This window comes from Staurois parvus, unplaced genomic scaffold (assembly GCF_062004578.1).
Source record: "Staurois parvus isolate SC_StPar_1 unplaced genomic scaffold, SC_StPar_1.0 ptg000428l, whole genome shotgun sequence".
Lineage (NCBI taxonomy): Eukaryota > Metazoa > Chordata > Amphibia > Anura > Ranidae > Staurois > Staurois parvus.
The window spans coordinates 472,062-496,171 of record NW_028318224.1 but is presented as its reverse complement, the minus strand read 5'-3'; the positions used below and the strand labels follow the sequence as shown (position 1 = coordinate 496,171).

Sequence of the window (24,110 nt, the reverse complement as noted above, 5' to 3'; positions counted from 1 at the left end):
TATAAAATATGGACAGCACAGTGGTTAGCACTTCAGCCTAACAGCACTAGGGTTGTTGATTCGAACCCGGCGGCGGACTGACTATTCGGAATCTCAGGCACTGCCCGAGGGCCCAGGGTCAGTAAGGGATGAGATGTATAAAGTATGAGATGCCCCTGGTAACTTTCATAGGCTTTTTTGGGTGTGGTTTGAGTGTGGGCGAGGATACAGGGACCCCATAATCCCCTATTGCCAGGGGGCCCCATGAGTTGTCAGTCCGCCCCTGTGCCTGTGTGGGTTTCCTCCGAGTACTCCGGTTTCCTCCCACCCTCCGATGACATGCTGGTAGGTTAAGTGGCTCCTGTCTAAACTGGCCCTAGTATGTGTATGTATGAATGTGGGTTATGGGCCTTAAACCTCAGGCATTAAAAGTTTGCAGTTGTCTCTGTCCCAGGGGCGGACTGACCATTTGGAAACTCGATCACTGCCTGAGGGCCCAGGGTCAGTAGGGGGCCCCATGAGATGCCCCTGGTACCTTTTTTATAGGCTTTTTTGAGTTTGGGCAAGGACACAGGGGCCCCATGATCCCCTATTGCCCGGGGGCCCCATGAGTTGTCAGTCCGCCCCTGCTTTGTCCAGAGCATTAAAGTGTCTTTTCTGTGTTCTGCCTCGTTCCTCTGCTAATTCGGGCAGCACAGTCACTAAATGGTTAGCACTTCCGCCTGGCAGTACTCGGGTCGTTGGTTCAAATCCCAACCACGGTGCCACCTGCCTGCAGTTTGCATGTTCTCCCTGTGCCTGCATGGGTTTCTTCCGAGTCCTCCAGTTTCCTCCCACACTCCAAAGACATGCTGGTAGGTTAATTGGCTCCTGTCTAAATTATCCCCTAGTATATGTATGAATGTGAGTTAGGGACCTTAGATTGTATGCTCCTCGGGGGCGGGGACTGATGTGAATGTACAATATATATGTAAAGTGCTGCGCAAATTGACGACGCTATATAAGTACCTGAAATAAATACATTCTGCACTTTGAATGGCTGTAGAGGAGAGTGGCGGCAGATAAACAGGTACAACTTATGTAGGAGGACCATGACAAATGAAGTTCTGTGGGGCCCCACGGTTGTGGTGCAGTATTACAACAATCAGGCAGTGATGACATATTGCCTTCTCACCGTCTGTCAAAACACTTCTGAAAAGCAATCCAATCATGGATCTCTTTTCAGCGGAGCGGCAGTCCCTGCCACACATGTGGAAGAGCCCTAAGCAGGGGTGGACTGACCATTCGAGCACTTGGGCACTGCCCGAGGGCCCAGGGTCATTAGGGGGCCCCACGAGATGCCCCTGGTACCTTTTCATAGGCTTTTTTGGGTGTGGTTTGAGTGTGGGTGAGGACACAGGGGCCCCATGATCCCCTATTGCCCGGGGGCCCCATGAGTTGTCAGTCCGCCCCTGGCCCTAAGGGTGCATTTAGATTGGTGGATCTGACAGGCGGCGAGGAAGTGAAATGTCACCTGTCTTAACCCTGTAATTGCTGCACCAACGTACCAGGAGATGTTCAGGCCACGCCCCCATTGGCTTGTATGGGTGGAGTTTGGTGGGGTCACTGGGTGCTGAGCAAGACAGGAATGACAGTTGTTGCAGGAAGCAAAGTACCCTGACCGCAGCATGTGACCGCCCTGCCATCCACATGTTTTTACCACCCCCCACCCCCTTCCCCAGCTGTAAGTCTGCATGAGCCCTTACCCCTCTGTAACTATGGGTCTGATTTGAAAAATAAGTTGGGGCCAAAACACATTTGTGGGGTTCAGTAATAAATAAATGAGCATTTGTGTCCAGCAAGACCGCTAGTACATTTGTTCCGGGCAAAGGGAGCCAAATCAAATATTCACTTTCTATTTCAGTGGTCTCCAAACTGTGGCCTGTGGGCCGAATGTGGCCCTTTGCCTCCCTGTATGCGGCCCTTGAGGCACTGTTCTTCCCATTGATATGAGGCAGTATTCCTCCCACTGACACCAACAATAAGTTACTATTCCTCCCACTGACACCAATGATGGGGCACTATTCCTCCCACTGACACCAATGATGGAGCACTAATTCTCCCACTGACACCAATGATGGGGCACTATTCCTCCCACTGACACCAATGATGGAGCACTAATTCTCCCACTGACACCAATGATGGGGCACTATTCCTCCCACTGATACCAACAATGGGGCACTATTCCTCCCACTAATACCAATGATGGGACACTATTCCTCCCACTGACACCAATGATGGGGCACTATTCCTTCCACTGACACCAATGATGGGGCACTATTCCTCCCACTGACACCAATGATGGGGCACTATTCCTCCCACTAATACCAATGATGGGGCACTATTCCTCCCACTGACACCAATGATGGGGCACTATTCCTCCCACTGACACCAATGATGGGGCACTATTCCTCCCACTGACACCAATGATGGGGCACTATTCCTCCCACTAATACCAATGATGGGGCACTATTCCTCCCACTGACACCAATGATGGGGCACTATTCCTCCCATTGACACCAATGATGGGGCACTATTCCTCCCACTGACACCAATGATGGGGCACTATTCCTCCCACTGACACCAATGATGGGGCACTATTCCTCCCACTGACACCAATGATGGAGCACTAATTCTCCCACTGATTCCAACAATGGGGCACTATTCCTCCCACTGATACCAATGATATGGGCACTATTCCTCCCACTGACACCAATGATGGGGCACTATTCCTCCCACTGACACCAATGATGGGGCACTATTCCTTCCACTGACACCAATGATGGGGCACTATTCCCCCCACTGACACCAATGATGGGGCACTATTCCTCCCACTAATACCAATGATGGGGCACTATTCCTTCCACTGACACCAATGATGGGGCACTATTCCTCCCACTGACACCAATGATGGGGCACTATTCCTCCCACTAATACCAATGATGGAGTACTATTCCTCCCACTGACACCAATGATGGGGCACTATTCCTCCCACTCACACCAATGATGGGGCACTATTCCTCCCACTGACACCAATGATGGGACACTATTCACCCCACTGATACCAATGATGGGGCACTATTCCTCCTACTGACACCAATGATGGAGCACTAATCCTCCCACTGACACCAATGATGGGGCACTATTCCTCCCACTGACACCAATGATGGGTCACTATTCCTCCCACTGACACCAATGATGGGGCACTATTCCTCCCACTGACACCAATGATGGGGCACTATTCCTCCCACTGACACCAATGATGGGGCACTATTCCTCCCACTGACACCAATGATGGGGCACTATTCCTCCCACTGACACCAATGATGGGGCACTATTCCTCCCACTGACACCAATGATGGGACACTATTCCTCCAACTGACACCAATGATGGGACATTATTCACCCCACTGACACCAATGATGGGGCAGTTTTCCTCCCACTGACACAGATGATGGGGCACTATTCCTCTCACTGACACCAATGATGGGGCACTATTCCTCCCACTGACACCAATGATGGGACACTATTCACCCCACTGACACCAATGATGGGGCACTATTCCTCCCACTGACACCAATGATGGGGCACTATTCCTCCCACTGACACAGATGATGGGGCATTGATCCCCCTCCTTCTGACCACAGGCACTATGTAAGTTAATTTGCACTGACCCCCAAGCCTGAGACATTGTCTACTCCCACTGGCCACAGTCTGGCCCCCCTAGGATCTTAGGAATAGTAAACCGGCCATTTGTTAAGAAAGTTTGGAGAGCCCCGGTCTATTTCTTCCGCGAGTCAAATGCTATTCATTCATAAAAAAACAGAGCTGGAAAAATACCACATTATGGCCACTAGATGGCACTAAGAATCAAAGGATGTAAATGCTTTGCTGATATGATCCTTAGCTCCACCTAGTGGCTATAATGTAGTATTTTCCAGAACTGCTGTGTTTTTTTTTTTTTTCATGATAACAATCGACCCATAGAGGAAACAGCCTGAGAACATTCCATTGTGCCTGATTTACACAGAACGAATGTACCAGCACTTTGAATGAATAGCTGTGGCTATATTAATATAAAATTTAAAATTTAAAGAAAAAAAAAGGTAAGAAATGTGTTACTTTAAAAAAAAAAAGCTGCTAGTAGAAATGCCTGATCTCCATCTTCGTAGTATCTTCCTACAATCCACTGCATGGCGGTAGAGTGTTGCTCCGCCTCTTACGGCTGACCCGTCACTCATTTGTCTGCAGTAGACAACAGATTCTGCTCCATAGGACACATGCTGGGGGGGGCACTTTCACCAGAACCGCACAGCTAGCAATCAACTAGGAATGTATCAGATGTGATGACTCTGTTTCTCTATCGCTGCCAATGAAAACTGTTTATTGCCTTCCTAAATGGTTATGGTGCTGGGAGATACCAATACAAAGGAGATGGGGGGGGGGGCGGTATTGCTTTCGGTAGAGCAAGGCGGATTACACAACCCCCAGCCAGTGATGGCACGCGGGGTCATCCTTCAGTCCAGGGTCTGAGGGGGGGTCCCTGGTGGTAACTCGTGATATTTTTTCCCGGTTCTCTTTCTTTCAGCTGATGCAGCAACAGGCCGCCATCATGGCTTCGGTCGCACAGGGTGGATACCTGAACCCCATGGCTGCCTTCGCGGCTGCCCAGATGCAACAGATGGCGGCCCTCAACATGAACGGCCTGGCCGCTGCTCCTATGACGCCAACATCAGGTAAGAAAGACGTCGCCTTTTTGTATCATGTCATATCTAACAATGAATGTGGTTGTCAACCCCAGACATGAAATATGAACAAAGCATATCCCTCTATAGTGTGCACTTGTCTCAATCCAGAGTGTCATTTCTGTCTGTTCCTCTGCTATCAGCCTGAGTCATTTGTGACAAGTTTTCCTGACACCGAGAAAAAAAATGGTGACAGGACAGTGACCTTCAGCAGATTGACAGCCTCAGCTCTGTCCCTGTGAGCTGCATGGGAGGGGGGGCGTGTCCCTTCAATCCAATCAGCTCTCAAAGCTCTCCTCACTGAGCTCTGCAGTAAGTAATATCAGCTCTCCGCCCCCCTTTTTCTGAAATCTCAGGCAAGCTTTATAAATTAAATCAAAGTACACAGATCTTTATAAATTAAATCAAAGTACACAGATCTTTATAAATTAAATCTGTTCCTGTGAGCTGTGTGGGAGGGGGGGCGTGTCCCTTCCCTCCAATCAGCTCTCAAAGCTCTCCTCACTGAGCTCTGCAGTGTGTAATATCAGCTCTTTGCTCCCCTTTTTCTGAAATCTCAGGCAAGCTTTATAAATTAAATCAAAGAACACAGATCTTTATAAATTAAATCTGTTCCTGTGAGCTGTGTGGAGGGGGGGCGTGTCCCTTCCCTCCTATCAGCTCTCAGAGCTCTCCTCGCTGAGCTCTGCAGTGTGTAATATCAGCTCTCCACCCCCCTTTTTCTGAAATCTTAGGCAAGCTTTATAAATTAAATCAAAGTACACAGATCTTTATAAATTAAATCTGTTCCTGTGAGCTGTGTGGAGGGGGGGGGGGCGTGTCCCTTCCCTCCAATCAGCTCTCAGAGCTCTCCTCACTGAGCTCTGCAGTGTGTAATATCAGCTCTCCACCCCCCCCCCCCCTTTTTCTGAAAGCTCAGGCAAGCTTTATAAATTAAATCAAAGTACACAGATCTTTATAAATTAAATCTGTTCCTGTGAGCTGTGTGGGAGGGGGTCGTGTCCCTTCCCTCCAATCATCTCTTAAAGCTCTCCTCACTGAACTCTGCAGTGTGTAATATCAGCTCTCCACCCCCTTTTTCTGAAATCTCAGGCAAGCTTTATAAATTCAGCATAAATCCAAAGTATCTGTGTACTTTGAACAGATGTACAGAGGAGAAGACTGCAGATAATCGGGTACAACTTATGTAGGAGGGTTTTTTTTTCATATCTGTGTACCACTTCCTTGGGTACTATACATGGAAGGGTTTACAACCACTTTAACCGCTTCCCGACCGCCCTATAGCAGAACTACTGCTACAGGGCGGCTGGGCTGCGCAAAGTCACATACAGTATATATATGTGATTTTGCATTTCTAGGTAGGGGGCGCACACACACACGTGCCGCCCTTCCTGTGCCGCCAACAACCGGTGATCGCTGAGAAACAGTGACAGGGGAGAGGTCTATATGTAAACAATACAGCTCTCTCCCCTGACAGCACAAACAGGCTGCTTTGTATTGCTCTGCGCAGCACAGCAATACAAAGCAGCATGCCTACATAGTAAAACACAGCACACAGTTAACCCTTTGATCGTCCCAGATGTTAACTCCTTCCTGCCCAGTGCCATTAGTACAGTGTCAGTGCTTTTTATTAGCACTAATCACTGTATTGGTGTCACTGGGGATGTCAGTGACAGTCAGTCCCCCCCCCAGTGTCAGAATGCCCACCGCAGTCCCGCTATAAGTCGCTGATCGCTGCCATTACTAGTATAAAAAAAACAAAATTCCCATTATATATCCCGCCATTTGTAAACGCTATAACTTTCACGTAAACCAATGAATTTACACGTATTGGGATTTTTTTTTAGCGAAGACACGGAGCGGAATACGTTTTTGCCTAAATTTATGATGAAATAAGATTTTTTACATTTTTTTACTGGAAAGGTTTTATAGCAAAAAGTCAAAAATATTTTTTTTTCAAAATTGTCGGTCTTTTTTTGTTTATAGCGCAAACAATAAAAACCACACAGGTGATCAAATACCGCCGAAAGAAAGCTCAATTTGTGGGAAAAAAACACATAAATTTAATTTGGGTGCAGCGTTGCACGACCGCGCAATTGTCAGTTAAAGTAACGCAGCGCCATATCACAAAAAATGGCCTGGTCAGGAAGGGGGGTAAACGGGCAGACTGACAACTCATGGGGCACCCGGGCAATAGGGGATCATGGGGCCCCTGTGTCCTTGCCCAAACTCAAAAAGGCCTATGAAAAATGTACCAGGGGCATCTCATGGGGCCCCCTACTGACCCCGGGCCCTCGGGCAGTGCCCGAGTTTCCAAATGGTCAGTCCACCCCTGGGGGTAAATCCTCTGGAGGGCGAGGGGTTAAAGTGTCTCTCTAGTTTTGGATACAGTAGGAAATGGTTAGAGCCCCCTTTAGATTTTTTTTCTTTAGAGCTCTGTCCCCAGTGGGGAGATATTCATTTACTTCCTGTCCCAGGGACACAACAGGAAGTGAGGGAAAATCTCTCTCCAAAATGGGAAGAAATCTACTCTTAAACAATTGTCTCCAGAATGAAAAGGGCCACCAATCGGGGGGGTAGAGGCAGACCTCCTGGCCTGGCAGAGGGTGTCAGATGCTAAACAGAGGTGGAGCCCCCTGGATGGAAGTGGAAAAGGAAGGGGTGACATTGAAGTGATAATAAGATGTGTGAGTATGGTGGAATAAAAAGCCAAATCGCCCGGGCTGCTGATAGAGGGGTGCAGGGTCTCATGATTTCTAATGGCAGTCCTGAGAGCAAATGTCCCCGTAGGAAGCTTTTGCCTCTATACCTGTTCTAGTGACAACTCAGAATTTTGGATTTTCTTATACCTTCAGTCATGGTGTCACCGGGACAAATACTCTCCCCAGTGGGGACACAGACAGCTATAGAAACCTAAAGGGGGTTTAAATCCTTCCTCACTTCAATCTAAAATTAAAGCTTTGACGTTAACCCCTCGCCTACCAGGCACTTATACCCCCTTCCTTACCAGGCCAATTTTCAGCTTTCAATTTCAGCTACAATTGCGCGGTCATGCAACATTGTACCCATATGAAATTTTGATCATTTTTTTCTCACAAATAGAGCTTTCTTTTGGTGGTATTTAATCGCCACTGGGCACTTTACTTTTTGCGCTATAAATAAAAAAAGTGCAAAAAATTAGAAAAAAAAAAAAGTTTCGATTATAAAATTTTTCAAACAGGTATTTTTTCTCCTTCACTGATGTGCGTTGATGAGGCAGCACTGATGGGCACTGATAGGCGGCACTGATGGGCACTGATAGGCAGCACTAAAGGGCACTGATAGGCAGTACTAATGAGGTGGCACGGATAGGCGGCACTGATAGACAGCACTAATGAGGTGTCACGGATAGGCGGCACTAATATGCAGCACTGATAGGCGGCACTGATAGGTGACACTGATGATGGGTACTGATAGACGGCACTGACTGGCATCACTGCTGGGCACTGACTGGCGGCACTGACTGGCACAACCGCTGGACACTGACTGGTGGCACTGACTGGCAGCACTGCTGGGCTGCACTGGTGGGCAGCACTGGTGGGTGGGCACAGGTGGGTGGCACTGGTGGGCACAGGTGGGTGGGCACAGGTGGGTGGCACTGCTGGGCACAGGTAGGTGGCACTTCTGGGCACAGGTGGGTGCACTGCTGGGCACAGGTGGGTGATCTGCTGGGCACAGGTGGGCGGAGCTAGTGGGCGCACTGCTGGGCACAGGTGGGCGGAACTTGCGGGTGGCACTGCTGGGCACCGATCATCAGGGCACTGATCATCAGTGCCCTGATGATCGGTGCCGATCCCCGCTCTGACAACTGCCGGTTCTCGGCAGTACTTTCCTCACGATCTGACAGCGTGAGGAAAGTGCAGCCGAGAACCGGCACTTGCATTTCCCTCTGATCAGCGTGTCATTGGACACCGCTGATCACGTGGTAAAAGGCCGCTGTGATTGGCCTTTTACCACATCACGTGATCAGCTGTGTCCGTAGGACACAGCGATCACGGAGATCGCCGGGTGCGTGCCCCCTGGGGCGCGCAGGAGAGCGCGTTCTGGGAGGACGTCATATGACATCCACTCAGAACTGGCCGGCCGCAGTGCAGCCGTCATTCGGCTATCTGTGGTCGGCAACTAGTTAAAGAATCAATAATAGTCTTAAGACTACTATAGACAGATGGGTCAAAAATTGGCCGATTTTCAAACCGGGCAAGTTGGAAAATTTGCGGCCGATTTTGCTGATCGGCCGATTTTCCTGGCAATGATGGGCAAATCGGCCGATCGTTTTACCGATAAAAAACCTACGCATGAGTCGTGACCTGGAAGAAGAAGAAAAAGAATAAGTCCGCTATTATATTTTATATGAAAAGTCTTGCGGTTGCAACAATGTATCCATTTGTATCCGAATAAAACCATCTGTATCCGAAATGGATACAAATGGATACATTGTTGCAACCGCAAGACTTTTCATATAAAATATAATAGCGGAGCTCTCTGCAGGGACAGAAGTCATTATGGGGTTAAATGTCGGCCGTAGACGGGACGAAAATCGGCTGATTTTTTTACCGTTGGTGGTAACGTCGGCCGATCGAATGACTGATTTTTTGTTTTTTTAATAAAAATGGCCGGCTTTCGACTCGTCTGTGGCCTACATAAGAGAGATATGGGAGTTATTTTAGATATACGAGAGAAACTCGATTTATTTCTGTGAACAATTTGTATTTATACACTATATTGCCAAAAGTATTGGTCGGCCGGCCTTTCCACGCACATGTCCTTTAATGACCCCCCAGTCTTAGTCCGTAGGGTTCAATATAGAGTTGGCCCCGCCCTTTCCACACACATGACCTTTAATGGCCCCCCCAGTCTTAGTCCGTAGGGTTCAATATTGAGTTGGCCCCACCCTTTAACAGCTTCAACTCTTCTGGGAAGGCCGCCCACAAGGTTTAGGAGGGTGTCTATGGGAAGGTTGGACCATTCTTCCAGAAGCACATTTGTCAGGTCAGGCACTGATGTCGGGGGAGGAGGCCTGGCTCACAGTCTCCGCTCTAATTCATCCCAAAGGTGTTCTATGGGGTTGAGGTCAGGACTCTGTGCAGCCAGTCAAGTTCCTCCACCCCAAACTGGCTCCTCCATGTCTTTATGGACCTTGCTTTGTGCACTGGTGGGCAGTCATGTTGGAACAGGAAGGGGCGATCCCCAAACTCTTCCCACAAAGTTGGGAGCATGAAATTGTCCAAAATGTCGCCTTAAGAGTTCCCTTCACTGGAACTAGGGGACCAAAGCCCAACCCCTGAAAAACCACCCCACACCATAATCCCCCCTCCACGGAACTTTACACTTGGCACAATGCAGTCAGACAAGTACCATTCACCTGGCAACCGCCAAACCCAGACACGTCCATCGGATTGTCACCAGACAGAGTAGCGTGATTGGTCACTCCATAGAACACGTCTCCACTGCTCTAGAGTCCAGTGGCAGCGTGCTTTACACCACAGCATCCGACGCTTTGCATTGCACTTGGTGATGGAAGGCTTGGATGCAGCTGCTCGGCCATGGAAACCCATTCCATGAAGCTCTCTACGCATTGTTGTTGTGCTAATCTGAAGGCCACACCAAGTTTGGAGGTCTTTAGCTATTGACTCTGCAGACAGTTGGCAACTTCTGCGCACTGTGCGCTTCAGCATGCGCTGACCCCGCCCTGTCATGTGACGTGGCCTACCACTTGGTGGCTGAGTTGCTGTTGTTCCCAGTTGCTTCCAGTTTGTTATAATCCCACTAACAGTTGAGCGTGGAATATTTAGTAGCCAGGAAATGTCACGGATGGACTTATTGCCCAGGTGACCACCTATCACGGGACCACGCTTGGAGTCACTGAGCTCCTGAGAGCAACCCATTCTTTCACCAATGTTTGTAGAAGCAGTCTGCATGCCTAGGGGCTTGATTGTATACACCTGTGTCCATGGAGGGGATTGGAACACCTGAATCACATGATTTGGAGGGTGGGGAAAATACTTTTCCCAATATAGTATATAAGTATAGTGTATATGTACTGCACATGTATGCAGCCATATTGCACAGAGCATGCACCGAAGTGCAGACAGGACCTGCTGTTTTCCTGACATTTTACTTTATTACAGTCCCTGGCTTTGTGCCAGGATGGATATACGATGTGTGCAGACAATCCACTTGAAGATCCAGCCTTTTTTGACACTTTTTGTTTACATGTATTTTTTTGCTAGAAAATTACTTAGAACCCCCAAACATTATATATATATATTTTTAAAAGCAGAGGCCCTAGAGAATAAAATGGTGGATAAAATGGTGGATGTTGCAATTATTTTATGTCACTCAGTATTTGCGCAGCAGTTTTTCAAACACTTTTTTTTAAAATACACTTTTATGAATTTTAATGCACAAAAACACAATATAACATCCAATTGTCTAGTAAAATTAAGAAGATGATGTTATACAGAGTAAATAGATACCAAACATGTCACGCTTTAAAATTGCTCACTTTTTTGAGCCAGGGTGCAGTATGTTATAATAACTCCCAAATAATAATAACTCCCCAGTCATTTTTATATATGTAATAATAACTCCCCAGTTATTTTTATATATGAAATAATAACTCCCCAGTTATTTTTATATATGTAATAATAACTCCCCAGTCATTTTTATATATGTAATAATAACTCCCCAGTCATTTTTATATATGTAATAATAACTCCCCAGTCATTTTTATATATGTAATAATAACTCTCTCTATGTAATAATAACTTCCAAACAGAAAAAGGCTTACGTTATCTAAAATAAATTCAATTTTTGAATGAAATGTTTATTATTAAACAAATGAGTGCATTTATAACTTGGAATTTGGCATTTTAAATAATTTGGCGCTTTAAAGAATTGATCCTCCAAATAATTAATCAAGGATAACTTTCAATAATTAAAACACTCTTACGTATATAATAACAGATAAGGCATATAAATTTAAGCTCTTACTTTAAATTTTTATGTCATTTAGCTTCTTCAAAACTAGGGGAGTTATTCTTACATATATAAAAATGACTGGGGAGTTATTATTATTTGGGAGTTAATATAACACACTACACTGGATAAGTACAAAAGAAGGTCACCCTGGCGGATGGCATGGGCTCATCCAAGGTGTGTGGTCTAAGTAGTAACTGGTATTCACCAAACTTCCTGATGGTGGAGATGGGTTTTGCTGCGTGTTAGTACTAGGTCAAGGTCCTAATTATCGCCCACCAGGCTTAGGGACCAGTAGCTATAGCAGTAGAGAGGCTCCCACCAACTAGCTGGAAGGTCACCCTGGTGGATGGCATGGGCTCAACCAAGGTTTGGGGTCTAAGTAGTAACTGGTATTCACCAAACCTCCTGATGGCGGAGATGGGTTTTGCTGCGTGTTAGTACTAGGTCAAGGTCCTAATTATCGCCCACCAGGCTTAGGGACCAGTAGCTATAGCAGTAGAGAGGCTCCCACCAACTAGCTGGAATATCACCCTGGCGGATGGCATGGGCTCAACCAAGGTTTGGGGTCTAAGTAGTAACTGGTATTCACCAAACCTCCTGATGGTGGAGATAGGTTTTGCTGCATGCTAGTACTAGGTCAAGGTCTTTATTATCGCCCACCCGGCGTAGGGACCAGTAGCTATAGCAGTAGAGAGGCTCCCACCAACTAGCTGGAAGGTCACCCTGGTGGATGGCATGGGCTTAACCAAGGTGTGGGGTCTACGTAGTAACTGGTATTCACCAAATTTCCTGATGGCGGAGATGGGTTTTGCTGCGTGCTAGTATTAGGTCAAGGTCCTCATTATCGCGCACCAGGCTTAGGGACCAGTAGCTATAGCAGTAGAGAGGCTCCCACCAACTAGCTGGAAGGTCACACTGACGGATGGCATGGGCTCAACCAAGATGTGGGGTCTAAGTAGTAACTGGTATTCACCAAACCTCCTGATGGTGGAGATAGGTTTTGTTGCATGCTATTATTAGGTCAAGGTCCTCATTATCGCCCACCAGGAGGTGAGCAATGTGGAGTCCAGTAGCAGAATCCAGGGGCACTGAGCCGGCCTTCCCATAGTGTTCCCAACTTGGCTGGGCATCCCCTCCTCATATACAGTATATACATTTCTTACTTAATAAAATATCATTGACTGATTCATGCGGCATGGCTTGGTGGAGTAACGGTAGCCCACCTCTGTGCAAAAAGTTTGCTTCCCTAGTAGTATTCTGGTTTATACAGTACATGGTAAAATATGATTTTATTTGGTTGATCATGGGGGTAATTGGTCTTGCATAGGGTCCACTTGGTGACTTTGTCCACCCCCCACCCCAGTGCATATGGATTATACATAATAGATCGCCAACTCTATCAGGTCACATCATTAAATGCTCACTGTTACAGCAATGGCATGGGATCCTGGTGATGGCTTCTTCCGAAGCGCTTTAGGAACGCACAGGTACCCTTTAGGACGTAAAAGATATGAGTATTTGCATCCTCCCCCTATTCTTGCACAACAACACATGCTGAAGCTGCAACATTACACGGAAAGAAAACTAACAGAGAGTTAGCGCTGACTTTGCAGAAAGGAGGAGATGAGTGTCTTCGCCCCTTTCATCTGATGTACAGCGCAAACACAAGGAGCTGTCACATCGGCGTGCCGGTGTCATCGATGATAATAGGGAGGAAACCTGCCAACTCAAGTGACGGGGAAATTTTCCACTCTCCTCTTTTCTTCTTCCTTTTCTTCCCCCTGACTGATGAAGAGAATGGAGCATCCGCTCGCGTGTTCTTTTTTTTTTGCCCTGGCACAGCAACTGTCATCCAATTCCCAAAGAGCCTTCAGATCCCAGAACTTTGTGCAGATCCCGGTTTTCATGAGGGAGCGCGTGTTGGAGAAGGAAGAGGGGGGGGGAGTGTGTTGAGGTGATACAAGACAGCATGACAACAACAGAGGGGAAAGGAGAACAATATGAGCCTAATTAGCACTCAATTAATGCTGGGTAAACGAAGACATTGGGAGGTAAAATGATTTGCCTGCGGTAGTCGTATTGGTTTCCACACTAGTAAAGGGAAATGAAGATGCTCCAGTCAAAAATTGACATCCTTGGATGAACCATTTGACCTAAACAAGCTTGTTGGCTGGTTGCGGACTGCCTCACATGTGACCATAGCGAGCAACCGAGCCGACCCACATTGTAACTGATCTTTTGAGCAATATGACAACTCTCCCCGATGTGTGGGGGGCGTAAAATTACCCCCTCTCCACTTTCCTGTTTGCGTGGCTACATTCCCTCACCCCCAGGGGTTTCAATGCCGGCCTCACCTCTCTAGGGCCCGACAACCAGGTGACATCAGTAGAACTCTCTCTCAGTCTCTTCAGAGCAACATTGTGAACGAATAAGGCACACCGAGGCTGGGTGGCATTTACGTTATTTTACTGAAGAACCTCAAATGATGACATGGCTCTTTCAGGCCATAGACCCAACACAGTTCCATCAGCAGCAAGTAGGGAACATGTAGGTTTAGGCCCTGCCAGAGGCTGCTCGTATCTTCTGCTCAGAGGCCCTCACTCCCTGTAGCCCTGATACTCTTCCATGGATAAGGATGGGGGGGGAACTGAGGGGCAAACCAACTCCTGAGGTCTTCCTCTGAACCTGTACTGTCCCATTGAAGCTCTCCTTCTCTCTTGGGCCTACGGTGAGGAACCCCGGGGCAACCTGCCCTTTCCCCAAAGGAGAAATAGCAGGAGCCCAGCAGCCAGATGTTACTTCTCCTTCCCTTCCAGTCTGACCCACCTCTCTCCCTGGTCCTGCGTAAATTACCAACCTTCTCCCAGGGGGAGGAGGCACCTTAAAGGGAACCTGCTCTACCGTCTACCTACAAGCTTGCGACATTAAAAAAATCATGCAACTGTCAAAACGCTAACAGCCTTTTGTATCATTGTATCCTTACAAAGACCAGGAGGGATGTCCAAAAGCAGATCGATTTCTACATCCAACTGAGGTCTGAGGATGTTTGGTGGCCAAGAACATATGGATACATAGCAACTGTGCTAACAAGAAAATTTTCACATCCAGTTAGCTCTCAGTAGGAATGAGTTTGCAGAGGTTCTTGTAATGGGCATCTTTGGTATTGTAGAGGTGTTTGTAATGGGCATCTTTGGGATCGTAGAGATTCTTGTAATGGGCATCACTGAGTTTGTAGAGGTTCTTGTAATAGGCATCTTTGGGGTCATAGAGGTTCTTGTAATGGGCATCACTGTGTTCATAGTGGTTCTTGAAATGGGCATCACTGGGTTCCTAGAGGTTCTCGTAATGGGCATCACTGGGATCTTAGAGGTTCTTGTAATGGGCATCTTTGGGGTCATAGAGGTTCTTGTAATGGGCATCTTTTGGATCGTAGAGATTCTTGTAATGGGCATAACTGTTGTTTGTAGATGTTCTTGTAATAGGCATTTTTGGGATCGTAGAAGTTCTAGTAATAGGCATCACTGAATTCATAGAGGTTCTTGTAATAGGCATCTTTGGGGTCGTAGAGCTTCTTGTAAGGGGCATTGGTGGGTTCGTAGAGGTTCTTGTAATGGGCATTGTTGGGTTTGTAGAGGTTCTTTTAATGGGCATTGCTGGGTTTGCAGAGGTTCTTGTAATGGGCATTACTGGGTTCGTAGAGGTTCTTGTAATGGGCATTGCTGGGTTCGTAGAGGTTCTTGTAATGGGCATTGCTGGGTTCGTAGAGGTTCCTGTAATGGGCATTGCTGGGTTCGTAGAGGTTCTTGTAATGGGCATTGCTGGGTTCGTAGAGGTTCTTGTATGCCCTCACCAGAAAGAAAAGTCTTCACATCCAGCATGGATACTCCTGATTCCTTTATTTTGGTCAGAGACCTAAGGGTGCCAGGAGGAGAAGACTGGTTGTTAGGTTCAAAAACAAGCTCATTTTCAGATGTTCCCATTGAAGACCAAAATGGACATTTGTGCCCAAAACAAACGCTTGTGTATGTTTCTTTCATACAGCAAGCATAAGCAGAATGCTCAGGATCGAATGAGCACCATTGAAGTTAATCGTTCAGGTGCAATTGGGGGCTATAGGGTTTGAATTTTTTTTTTCAGTTTTGTATTTTTTTCTCCTTTTTGTGATTTCATTGTTACCTGTGTACTATCAATTTAAATTTTAGTTTTTTGAGCCACACAGTTGAAACCAATTTCAATATTTTGTAGGCGCATTCCAACGCAACATGCCTTAACGCACGTGCAAACGAGCTCCAAGTGCTACAATAAGTTGAAACTGCGTTGGTGGCTTCAACCCAGTTGTTTGCATTGCCATTCCTTATCTTACCTTTAGTTGATACCAGGGGCGGACTGACAACTCATGGGGCCCCCGGGCAATAGGGGATCATGGGGCCCCTGTGTCCTTGCCCAAACTCAAAAAAGCCTATGAAAAAAGTACCAGGGGCATATCATGAGGACCCCTACTGACCCCGGGCCCTCAGGCAGTGCCCGAGTTTCCAAATGGTCAGTCCGCCCCTGGTTGATACTGATCTCTCCTATTGGGGTCATCCAATAAGGCGCAGTCAATGTGCAAAATAGAAAGATCCAACCAACCGGCAATCATCTTTCACTTGCCATTTTCCAGTAAATTAAAATAAAATTGGCCGTCGTGGAGTCCTGAATTTTGCCAATCACCATCTCTCTTGGCTGTGCTAGTGATAAATTAAAATGATTTAAAGGTAGACAGTACTGAGAGGAATTCAGGGGTGGCTGTTGTAACCACTGCTTTTACAAATGCTAGTTGCCTGGCTGCCACGGTAATCCAAAGGGTTCAGTGCTTTCTGAGTCACTGAACTAGAATTAGCATGCAGATCAGAAGTCCAGAAGTCCTGACTTCAGCCAGTTTGTATTTCAAGGCACTGAGAAAGTATTGAAGCCGGGCAGCTGGCATTTTCAGAGATCAAAAATGGCAGCCCAAGTATTTCCTTCCTTAGAATTCTAACAAAGTTCTGTTTTTGTTGTCCTTCCTCTAGGTGGCAGCACACCACCTGGTATCACCGCACCAGCTGTGCCTAGTATTCCATCTCCAATCGGGGTGAACGGCTTCACCGGCCTACCGCCCCAAGCTAATGGACAACCAGCTGCAGAAGCCGTGTTTGCCAATGGAATCCATCCCTATCCAGGTAAGGAACTCAGACCAGCCAACATTTTCAATCAGATTGGTTCGGAAATTGTTTTTTTGCTGTACATGGAGGTGTTCTTTACAGTAAGAGCAATTAAGTCATGGGCTGTTCAACCATACATGGCGATGTGGTTGGATTGTGGTTGGTGAGGTTGACAAAAGCAATACCAGAATTTGACAAGAAAAAGAGCTGGATTGTGTTCAGAATTAAGTTCTTTTCAGATCAGTATTATGATCCACAAACCAAGCCGACATACAGGCAGGGAAATAGTTACATAGTTAGTCTGGCTGAAAAAAGACAAAAGTCCATCCAGTTCAACCATAGAAAAAAAAAAGTTATAATCCTACACCCACAGGTGATCTAGAAGAAGGCAAAACAAACCCAGCAAAGCACGATAAAATTTGCTCCTGCAGGGGAAAAAATTCCTTCCTGATCCCCCGAGAGGCAATCAGATATTCCCTGGATCAACTTTCCCTATAAATGTTATATCCAGTTATATATCTGTGTATCCAAGAAAGAATCCAGGACTTTCCTACAGCAATCCACTGAGCTGGCCACAACCAACTCTTGAGGGAGTCTATTCCACATTTTCTCAGCTCTCACTGTGAAGAAACCTTTCCGTATTCCGAGATTACATTTCTTTTCTTCCTAAGCAGCAATTTCTACGAAAGACTTATATAGACCTACCAGACAGCTGGAAAGTGGGTTCCGGCAAGAACTAGCAAAGGCATTTCTCAGCTCAGATGTTTCTTAAAACTATGGGTTGCTGTTTAAACATCTCAAGCATTCCCATAGCCATCATATATAATCCCCATAACCAGGGGCGGACTGACAACTCATGGGGCCCCCGGGCAATAGGGGATCATGGGGCCCGTGTCCTTGCCCAAACTCAAAAAAGCCTATGAAAAAAGGTACCAGGGGCACCTCATGGGGCCCCCTACTGACCCCGGGCCCTCGGGCAGTGCCCGAGTTTCCAAATGGTCAGTCCGCCCCTGCCCAAAACATATCTAATATGTTTATTTCCTATCATCATCTGCTCCATCTAGTGGCCATAAGATGCTATTTTCCTAAAATACCCCAATCCGGAAAATAGCACATTATGAGCAGTAGATGGAGCTGATAATCATAGGAAATAAACCTATTGGGCACATTACAGGGATTAGCCATGGAAATGCTTGATTTATTTCATAAATACCTCTTGTTTCACTAAACAGAAGATCTAATATAGTTATAAATTATTTAGGAATTATTTCCTAGGAACAGAAAGAAGGGAGTAACCAAATGAAGGCATACTTTATCCTCAGAATGAAATATGATTGGCTGTGGAGGTATACTATACTATATAATGCTCATTGCCTCTTTATTGAATGTATCTCATTGCTTTGGGAACGTTCAGTGCTCCAGTATCTTCCTTTTCCAGGCTTAGATGCCCCAACTCAGCAGCAAATGGACCTTGGAAATGGATTTAAAATGTCGGTTGCCGTGATCCAAAGATACAGGGAGCTCCCCTCCCTTCCCCCAGCGCTGTACAAGTTGTGTAAAATAATTTTTCATGTCTCCGCTCCCAGCGGAACCGAGCTAACAAGTGTTCCTAAAGAGTCAGGATTTCAGAGTCACTAAATTACAATTAGACATGTGTAATTCAGCCCATTAGCAGTTAGAATCATCATTATTCTTTTCTATTTTCCAACAGTCACCCGTATTCCATAAAGCATGTGTGCCAAAAGAGAGAGACAGAGCGAAAGACAGACAGAAGATGGGAGAGAGAGGAGAGATGAAGAGGAGAGGAGAGATGAAGGGGAGAGGAGAGATGGAGAGGAGAGATGAAGGGGAGAGGAGAGATGAAGGGGAGAGGAGAGATGGAGAGGAGAGATGAAGGGGAGAGGAGAGATGAAGGGGAGAGGAGAGATGGAGAGGAGAGATGAAGGGGAGAGGAGAGATGGAGAGGAGAGATGGAGAGGAGAGATGAAGGGGAGAGGAGAGATGGAGAGGAGAGATGGAGAGGAGAGATGAAGGGGAGAGGAGAGATGAAGGGGAGAGGAGAGGAGAGATGGAGAGGAGAGATGGAGAGGAGAGATGAAGGGGAGAGGAGAGATGAAGGGGAGAGGAGAGGAGAGATGGAGAGGAGAGACAAAGAGGAGAGGAGAGATAGAGGGAGAAGAGGAAAGATGGAGAGGAGAGACAGAGGAGAGAAGAAATGGAGAGGAGAGGAGAGACGGAGGAAAGTCAAAGTTGAGGAAAGTCAGAGAGAGAGATGACACAGAGAGAGGGAGAGATGGAGGAGAAGCGGAGGAGAGACAGAGCAGAGTCAGAAGAGAGAAAAGGTGAGCAAAGAGAGAAGAGAGGAGAGACAGCGAGAGAGAGGAGAGAAGAGGAATGAAGAGGGAGAGAGAGAAAGGAGAAATAGAGTCATTGGGAGAGAGGAGAGGAAAGACAGAGAAATAGAGAGGAGAGTAGGAGAAGAAAACAGAACAAGAGAGGACAGAGTAGAGTCAGAGGAGAAGAGAGAAAGAGAGGAAAGAAAAAGAGAGGAGAGTCAGAGAGAGAAGATAGACAGAGCAGAGCCAAAGAGAGGAGTGGAGAGCCAGAGAAAGAAGTGAGGAGAGAGAGAGAGGAAAGACAAAGCAGATGAGAGGGGTGAAAGGGAGAGACAGTAGAGTAAGAGAGGGAGAGATGGGAGATGAGAGGGAGGGGGGTGAGAGAGAGAGAGAGAGGGAGGGAGGGAGGGAGGGAGGGAGAGATGGGAGCTGAGAGGGAGGGGGTGAGAGAGAGAGAGGGGGGGAGAGATGGGAGATGAGAGGGAGGGAGTGAGAGGGAGAGAGTGAGGGGGGGGGGGGAGATGAGAGGGAGGGGAGTGAGAGAGAGAGGGAGAGGGAGAAGAGAAAGAGAGTGATGAGAGAGGAAGAAGAGAGTCAGAGAGACAACTGAAGAGACAGAGAGGAGGAGAGAAAGGAGAGATTCTCATAGATGGAGGGAGAAGATGGAGAGAGGTTGATAGAGATGGGGAGAGGAGGAGGAGGGGGTTGGGGGGACAGAAAGATAGAAAAGAAGAAAAGATCTCATTTACCATCTTCATCTCAGAATATTACACATTTTAATGAGCGGATTCTCCCGAACTCACTCTTGTGCAGTAATAAATGGAGGTGATTAAGCCGGGTCTTGGCAGCTGTAATAAAAAGCATTTGTGCTCCGAGTTGAGTTAGTTATCAAAATAAAATATCCATCAAGTGTATCAGTGGTGCCACGTGTGGCAGAGCAGCTTTATGGAATGGAGGATTTTGGAGGGAGCGCAGCCGGCCCACACCGCTTGTCGTATCTCTGGCCTCCCCCTACAAATTCCGACAAACGTTGGAGGACAATGAGATGTCTGGGGGCCCCTCCACTGCCCGGGCCAACGCTCCCTGGCTGAGCCTGCTGTTCAAGGCCAGCGATATCTGCTCATTACACCTCTGCAATTTCAGGTGCGATTTGGGAATTGAAATCGCATCTAATAAATGTGAACGTCGGCGTCTTAACGTGCGATTTCTAAATGAGTTCTTGCGTGACGTTTTCTGCAGTTTTGTTGCGATTTCACAGACATAGAATAGAATGGAAATCGCTCTGCAAATGGCAAGAAATGGTTGAAAATCCACATAAGTAGCAATAAAATCCTCAGAAAAGCGCCGTGACTGGTGACTAAGACTGGGTTTGACTAACAATGGACTCTTTACAGTCTCTAATCGCATTAAGTAGCCACAATGTTCCGAGCAGCCGGAGACCATAGAATTGATTAGGCAGCAAGTGAGGACTGGGTGTCTGCTGCCACAGCTCAGTTGGGTGTATTTTATGCCTGTTGCCAGCTGTGACCAATTAGGGAAGAGGGGGGAGGAGTTTAACTGAATTCAATCATGTCAGGGGCGGGGCCCAGACCACTTGCAGGCTGAAAGGGTTGTGTGAGTCTGTTCAGAATAAAGTAGTCACGCAGTACTGGGGACGCTGTTCCCATTCACACTTGAGGATGAGCATAGCTAGGCGGTTTGTGTGCACCAGGAACAGATCTGCACATTTTTGGCCCTTTTGAATGAGGAACAGAACTGTACATTTTTGGTTCTTATGAATGAGGAACAGAACTATACATTTTTGGCCCATATGAATGAGGAACAGAATTGTACATTTTTGGCCCTTTTGAATGACGAACAGAACTATACATTTTTGACCTTTTTGAATGAGGAACAGAATTGTACATTTTGACCCTTTTGAATGAGGAACAGAATTGTACATTTTGGCTCTTATGAATGAGGAACAGAACTGTACATGTTTGGCCCTTATGAATGAGGAAAAGATCTGTACAATTGGGCCCTTTTGAATGAGGAACAGAACTGCACATTTTTGGTTCTTATGAATGAGGAACAGAACTGTACATTTTTGGTTCTTATGAATGAGGAACAGAACTGTACATTTTGGCCCTTATGAATGAGGAACAGAACTGCACATTTTTGGTTCTTATGAATGAGGAACAGAACTGTACATTTTTGGTTCTTATGAATGAGGAACAGAACTGTACATTTTTGGCCCTTATGAATGAGGAACAGATCTGTACAATTTGGCCCTTATGAATGAGGAACAGAATTGTACATTTTTGGCCCTTTTGAATGACGAACAGAACTATACATTTTTGACCTTTTTGAATGAGGAACAGAATTGTACATTTTGACCCTTTTGAATGAGGAACAGAATTGTACATTTTGACCCTTTTGAATGAGGAACAGAATTGTACATTTTGGCCCTTATGAATGAGGAACAGAACTGTACATTTTTGGCCCTTATGAATGAGGAAAAGATCTGTACAATTGGGCCCTTTTGAATGAGGAACAGATCTGTACATTTTTGGCCCTTTTGAATGAGGAACAGATCTGTACATTTTGGCCCTTATGAATGAGGAACAGATCTGTACATTTTGGCCCTTATGAATGAGGAACAGATCTGTACATTTTGGCCCTTATGAATGAGGAAAAGATCTGTACATTTTGGCCCTTATGAATGAGGAACAGATCTGTACATTTTTGGCCCCTATGAATGAGGAACAGATCTGTACATTTTTGATAGACTTTTGAATGAGCGTTCCTGAAAAACGTGTTTTGCAGACGCTCCCATTAAAGGCCAATAACATGCGATTCTGCCTCAAAGAAGCGCAGGTACTTTTTCAAACTGCACGCTACAGGTGACAAGTAATGGGATTCTTAATTTTGCGCGCTGATGCACTTCGGGATCTGTGCGACAAAGCGCTCCGGTGTGAATGGGGGCCAGACAGCCAGATACGGCCCACACAGAGCAAGGAATGTCCTCCTAGATCAGGGGTCTCCAAACTTACCTAACAAACGGCTGGTTTACTATACTTAAGACCCTAAGGGGGGGGGGGGCAGACTGTGGCCGGTGGGAGTAGACAATGTCTCAGGCTTGGTGAAAAGTTCAAATTAACTTACATAGTCCCTGTGGTTAGAAGGAGGAGGATCAAATCAATGGTGCTCTGTTATCTGTGTCAGTGGGAGGAATAGTGCCCCATCATTGGTGTCAGTGGGGGGAATAGTGCCCCATCATTGGTGTCAGTGGGAGGAATAGTGCCCCATCATTGGTATCAGTGGGAGGAATAGTGCCCCATCATTGGTGTCAGTGGGAGGAATAGTGCCCCATCATTGGTATCAGTGGGGGGAATAGTGCCCCATCATTGGTGTCAGTGGGAGGAATAGTGCCCCATCATTGGTGTCAGTGGGAGGAATAGTGCCCCATCATTGGTATCAGTGGGAGGAATAGTGCCCCATCATTGGTGTCAGTGGGAGGAATAGTGCCCCATCATTGGTGTCAGTGGGAGGAATAGTGCCCCATCGTTGGAGTCAGTGGGAGGAATAGTGCCCCATCATTGGTGTCAGTGGGAGGAATAGTGCCCCATCATTGGTGTCAGTGGAAGGAATAGTGCCCCATCATTGGTATCAGTGGGAGGAATAGTGCCCCATCATTGGTGTCAGTGGGAGGAATAGTGCCCCATCATTGGTATCAGTGGGAGGAATAGTGCCCCATCATTGGTATCAGTGGGAGGAATAGTGCCCCATCATTGGTGTCAGTGGGAGGAATAGTGCCCCATCATTGGTGTCAGTGGAAGGAATAGTGCCCCATCATTGGTATCAGTGGGAGGAATAGTGCCCCATCATTGGTGTCAGTGGGAGGAATAGTGCCCCATCATTGGTATCAGTGGGAGGAATAGTGCCCCATCATTGGTATCAGTGGGAGGAATAGTGCCCCATCATTGGTGTCAGTGGGAGGAATAGTGCCCCATCATTGGTGTCAGTGGGAGGAATAGTGCCCCATCATTGGTGTCTGTGGGAGGAATAATGCCCCATCATTGGTGTCAGTGGGAGGAATAGTGCCCCATCATTGGTATCAGTGGGAGGAATAGTGCCCCTTCATTGGTGTCAGTGGGAAGAATAGTGCCCCATCATTGGTGTCAGTGGGATGAATAGTGCCCCATCATTGGTGTCAGTGGGAGGAATAGTGCCCCATCATTGGTATCAGTGGGAGGAATAGTGCCCCATCATTAGTGTCAGTGGGAGGAATTGTGTCCAATTATTGGTATCAATAGGAGGAATATTGCCCCATCATCGGTGTCAGTGGGAGGAATAGTGTCTCATCATTGGTGTCAGTGAGAGGAATAGTGCCCCATCATTGGTGTCAGTGGGAGGAATAGTGCCCCATCATTGGTGTCAGTGGGACGAATAGTGCCCCATCATTGGTATCAGTGAGAGGAATAGTGCCCCATCATTGGTGTCAGTAGGAGGAATAGTGCCCCATCATTGGTATCAGTGGGAGGAATAGTGCCCCATCATTGGTGTCAGTGGGAGGAATAGTGTCCCATCATTGGTGTCAGTGGAAGGAATAGTGCCCCATCATTGGTATCAGTGGGAGGAATAGTGCCCCATCATTGGAGTCAGTGGGAGGAATAGTGCCCCATCATTGGTGTCAGTGGGAGGAATAGTGCCCCATCGTTGGAGTCAGTGGGAGGAATAGTGCCCCATCATTGGTATCAGTGGGAGGAATAGTGCCCCATCATTGGTATCAGTGGGAGGAATAGTGCCCCATCATTGGTGTCAGTGAAAGG

At 46.9% G+C, this 24,110-nt stretch overlaps 1 protein-coding gene across 8 annotated transcripts in view; it reads left to right on the top strand.

The window, feature by feature from the left end:
* The window catches only part of CELF4 (CUGBP Elav-like family member 4), a 1,398,731-nt gene that overhangs the window by 1,224,680 nt on the left and 149,941 nt on the right, over window positions 1-24,110 (top strand). For all 8 annotated transcript variants that reach the window (XM_089687534.1, XM_089687538.1, XM_089687536.1 and 5 more), the window contains 2 exons: window positions 4,607-4,754; window positions 16,832-16,981. In XM_089687534.1, the coding sequence (XP_089543660.1) occupies window positions 4,607-4,754; window positions 16,832-16,981 (298 nt within the window). The remainder of the gene's footprint in view (window positions 1-4,606; window positions 4,755-16,831; window positions 16,982-24,110) is intronic.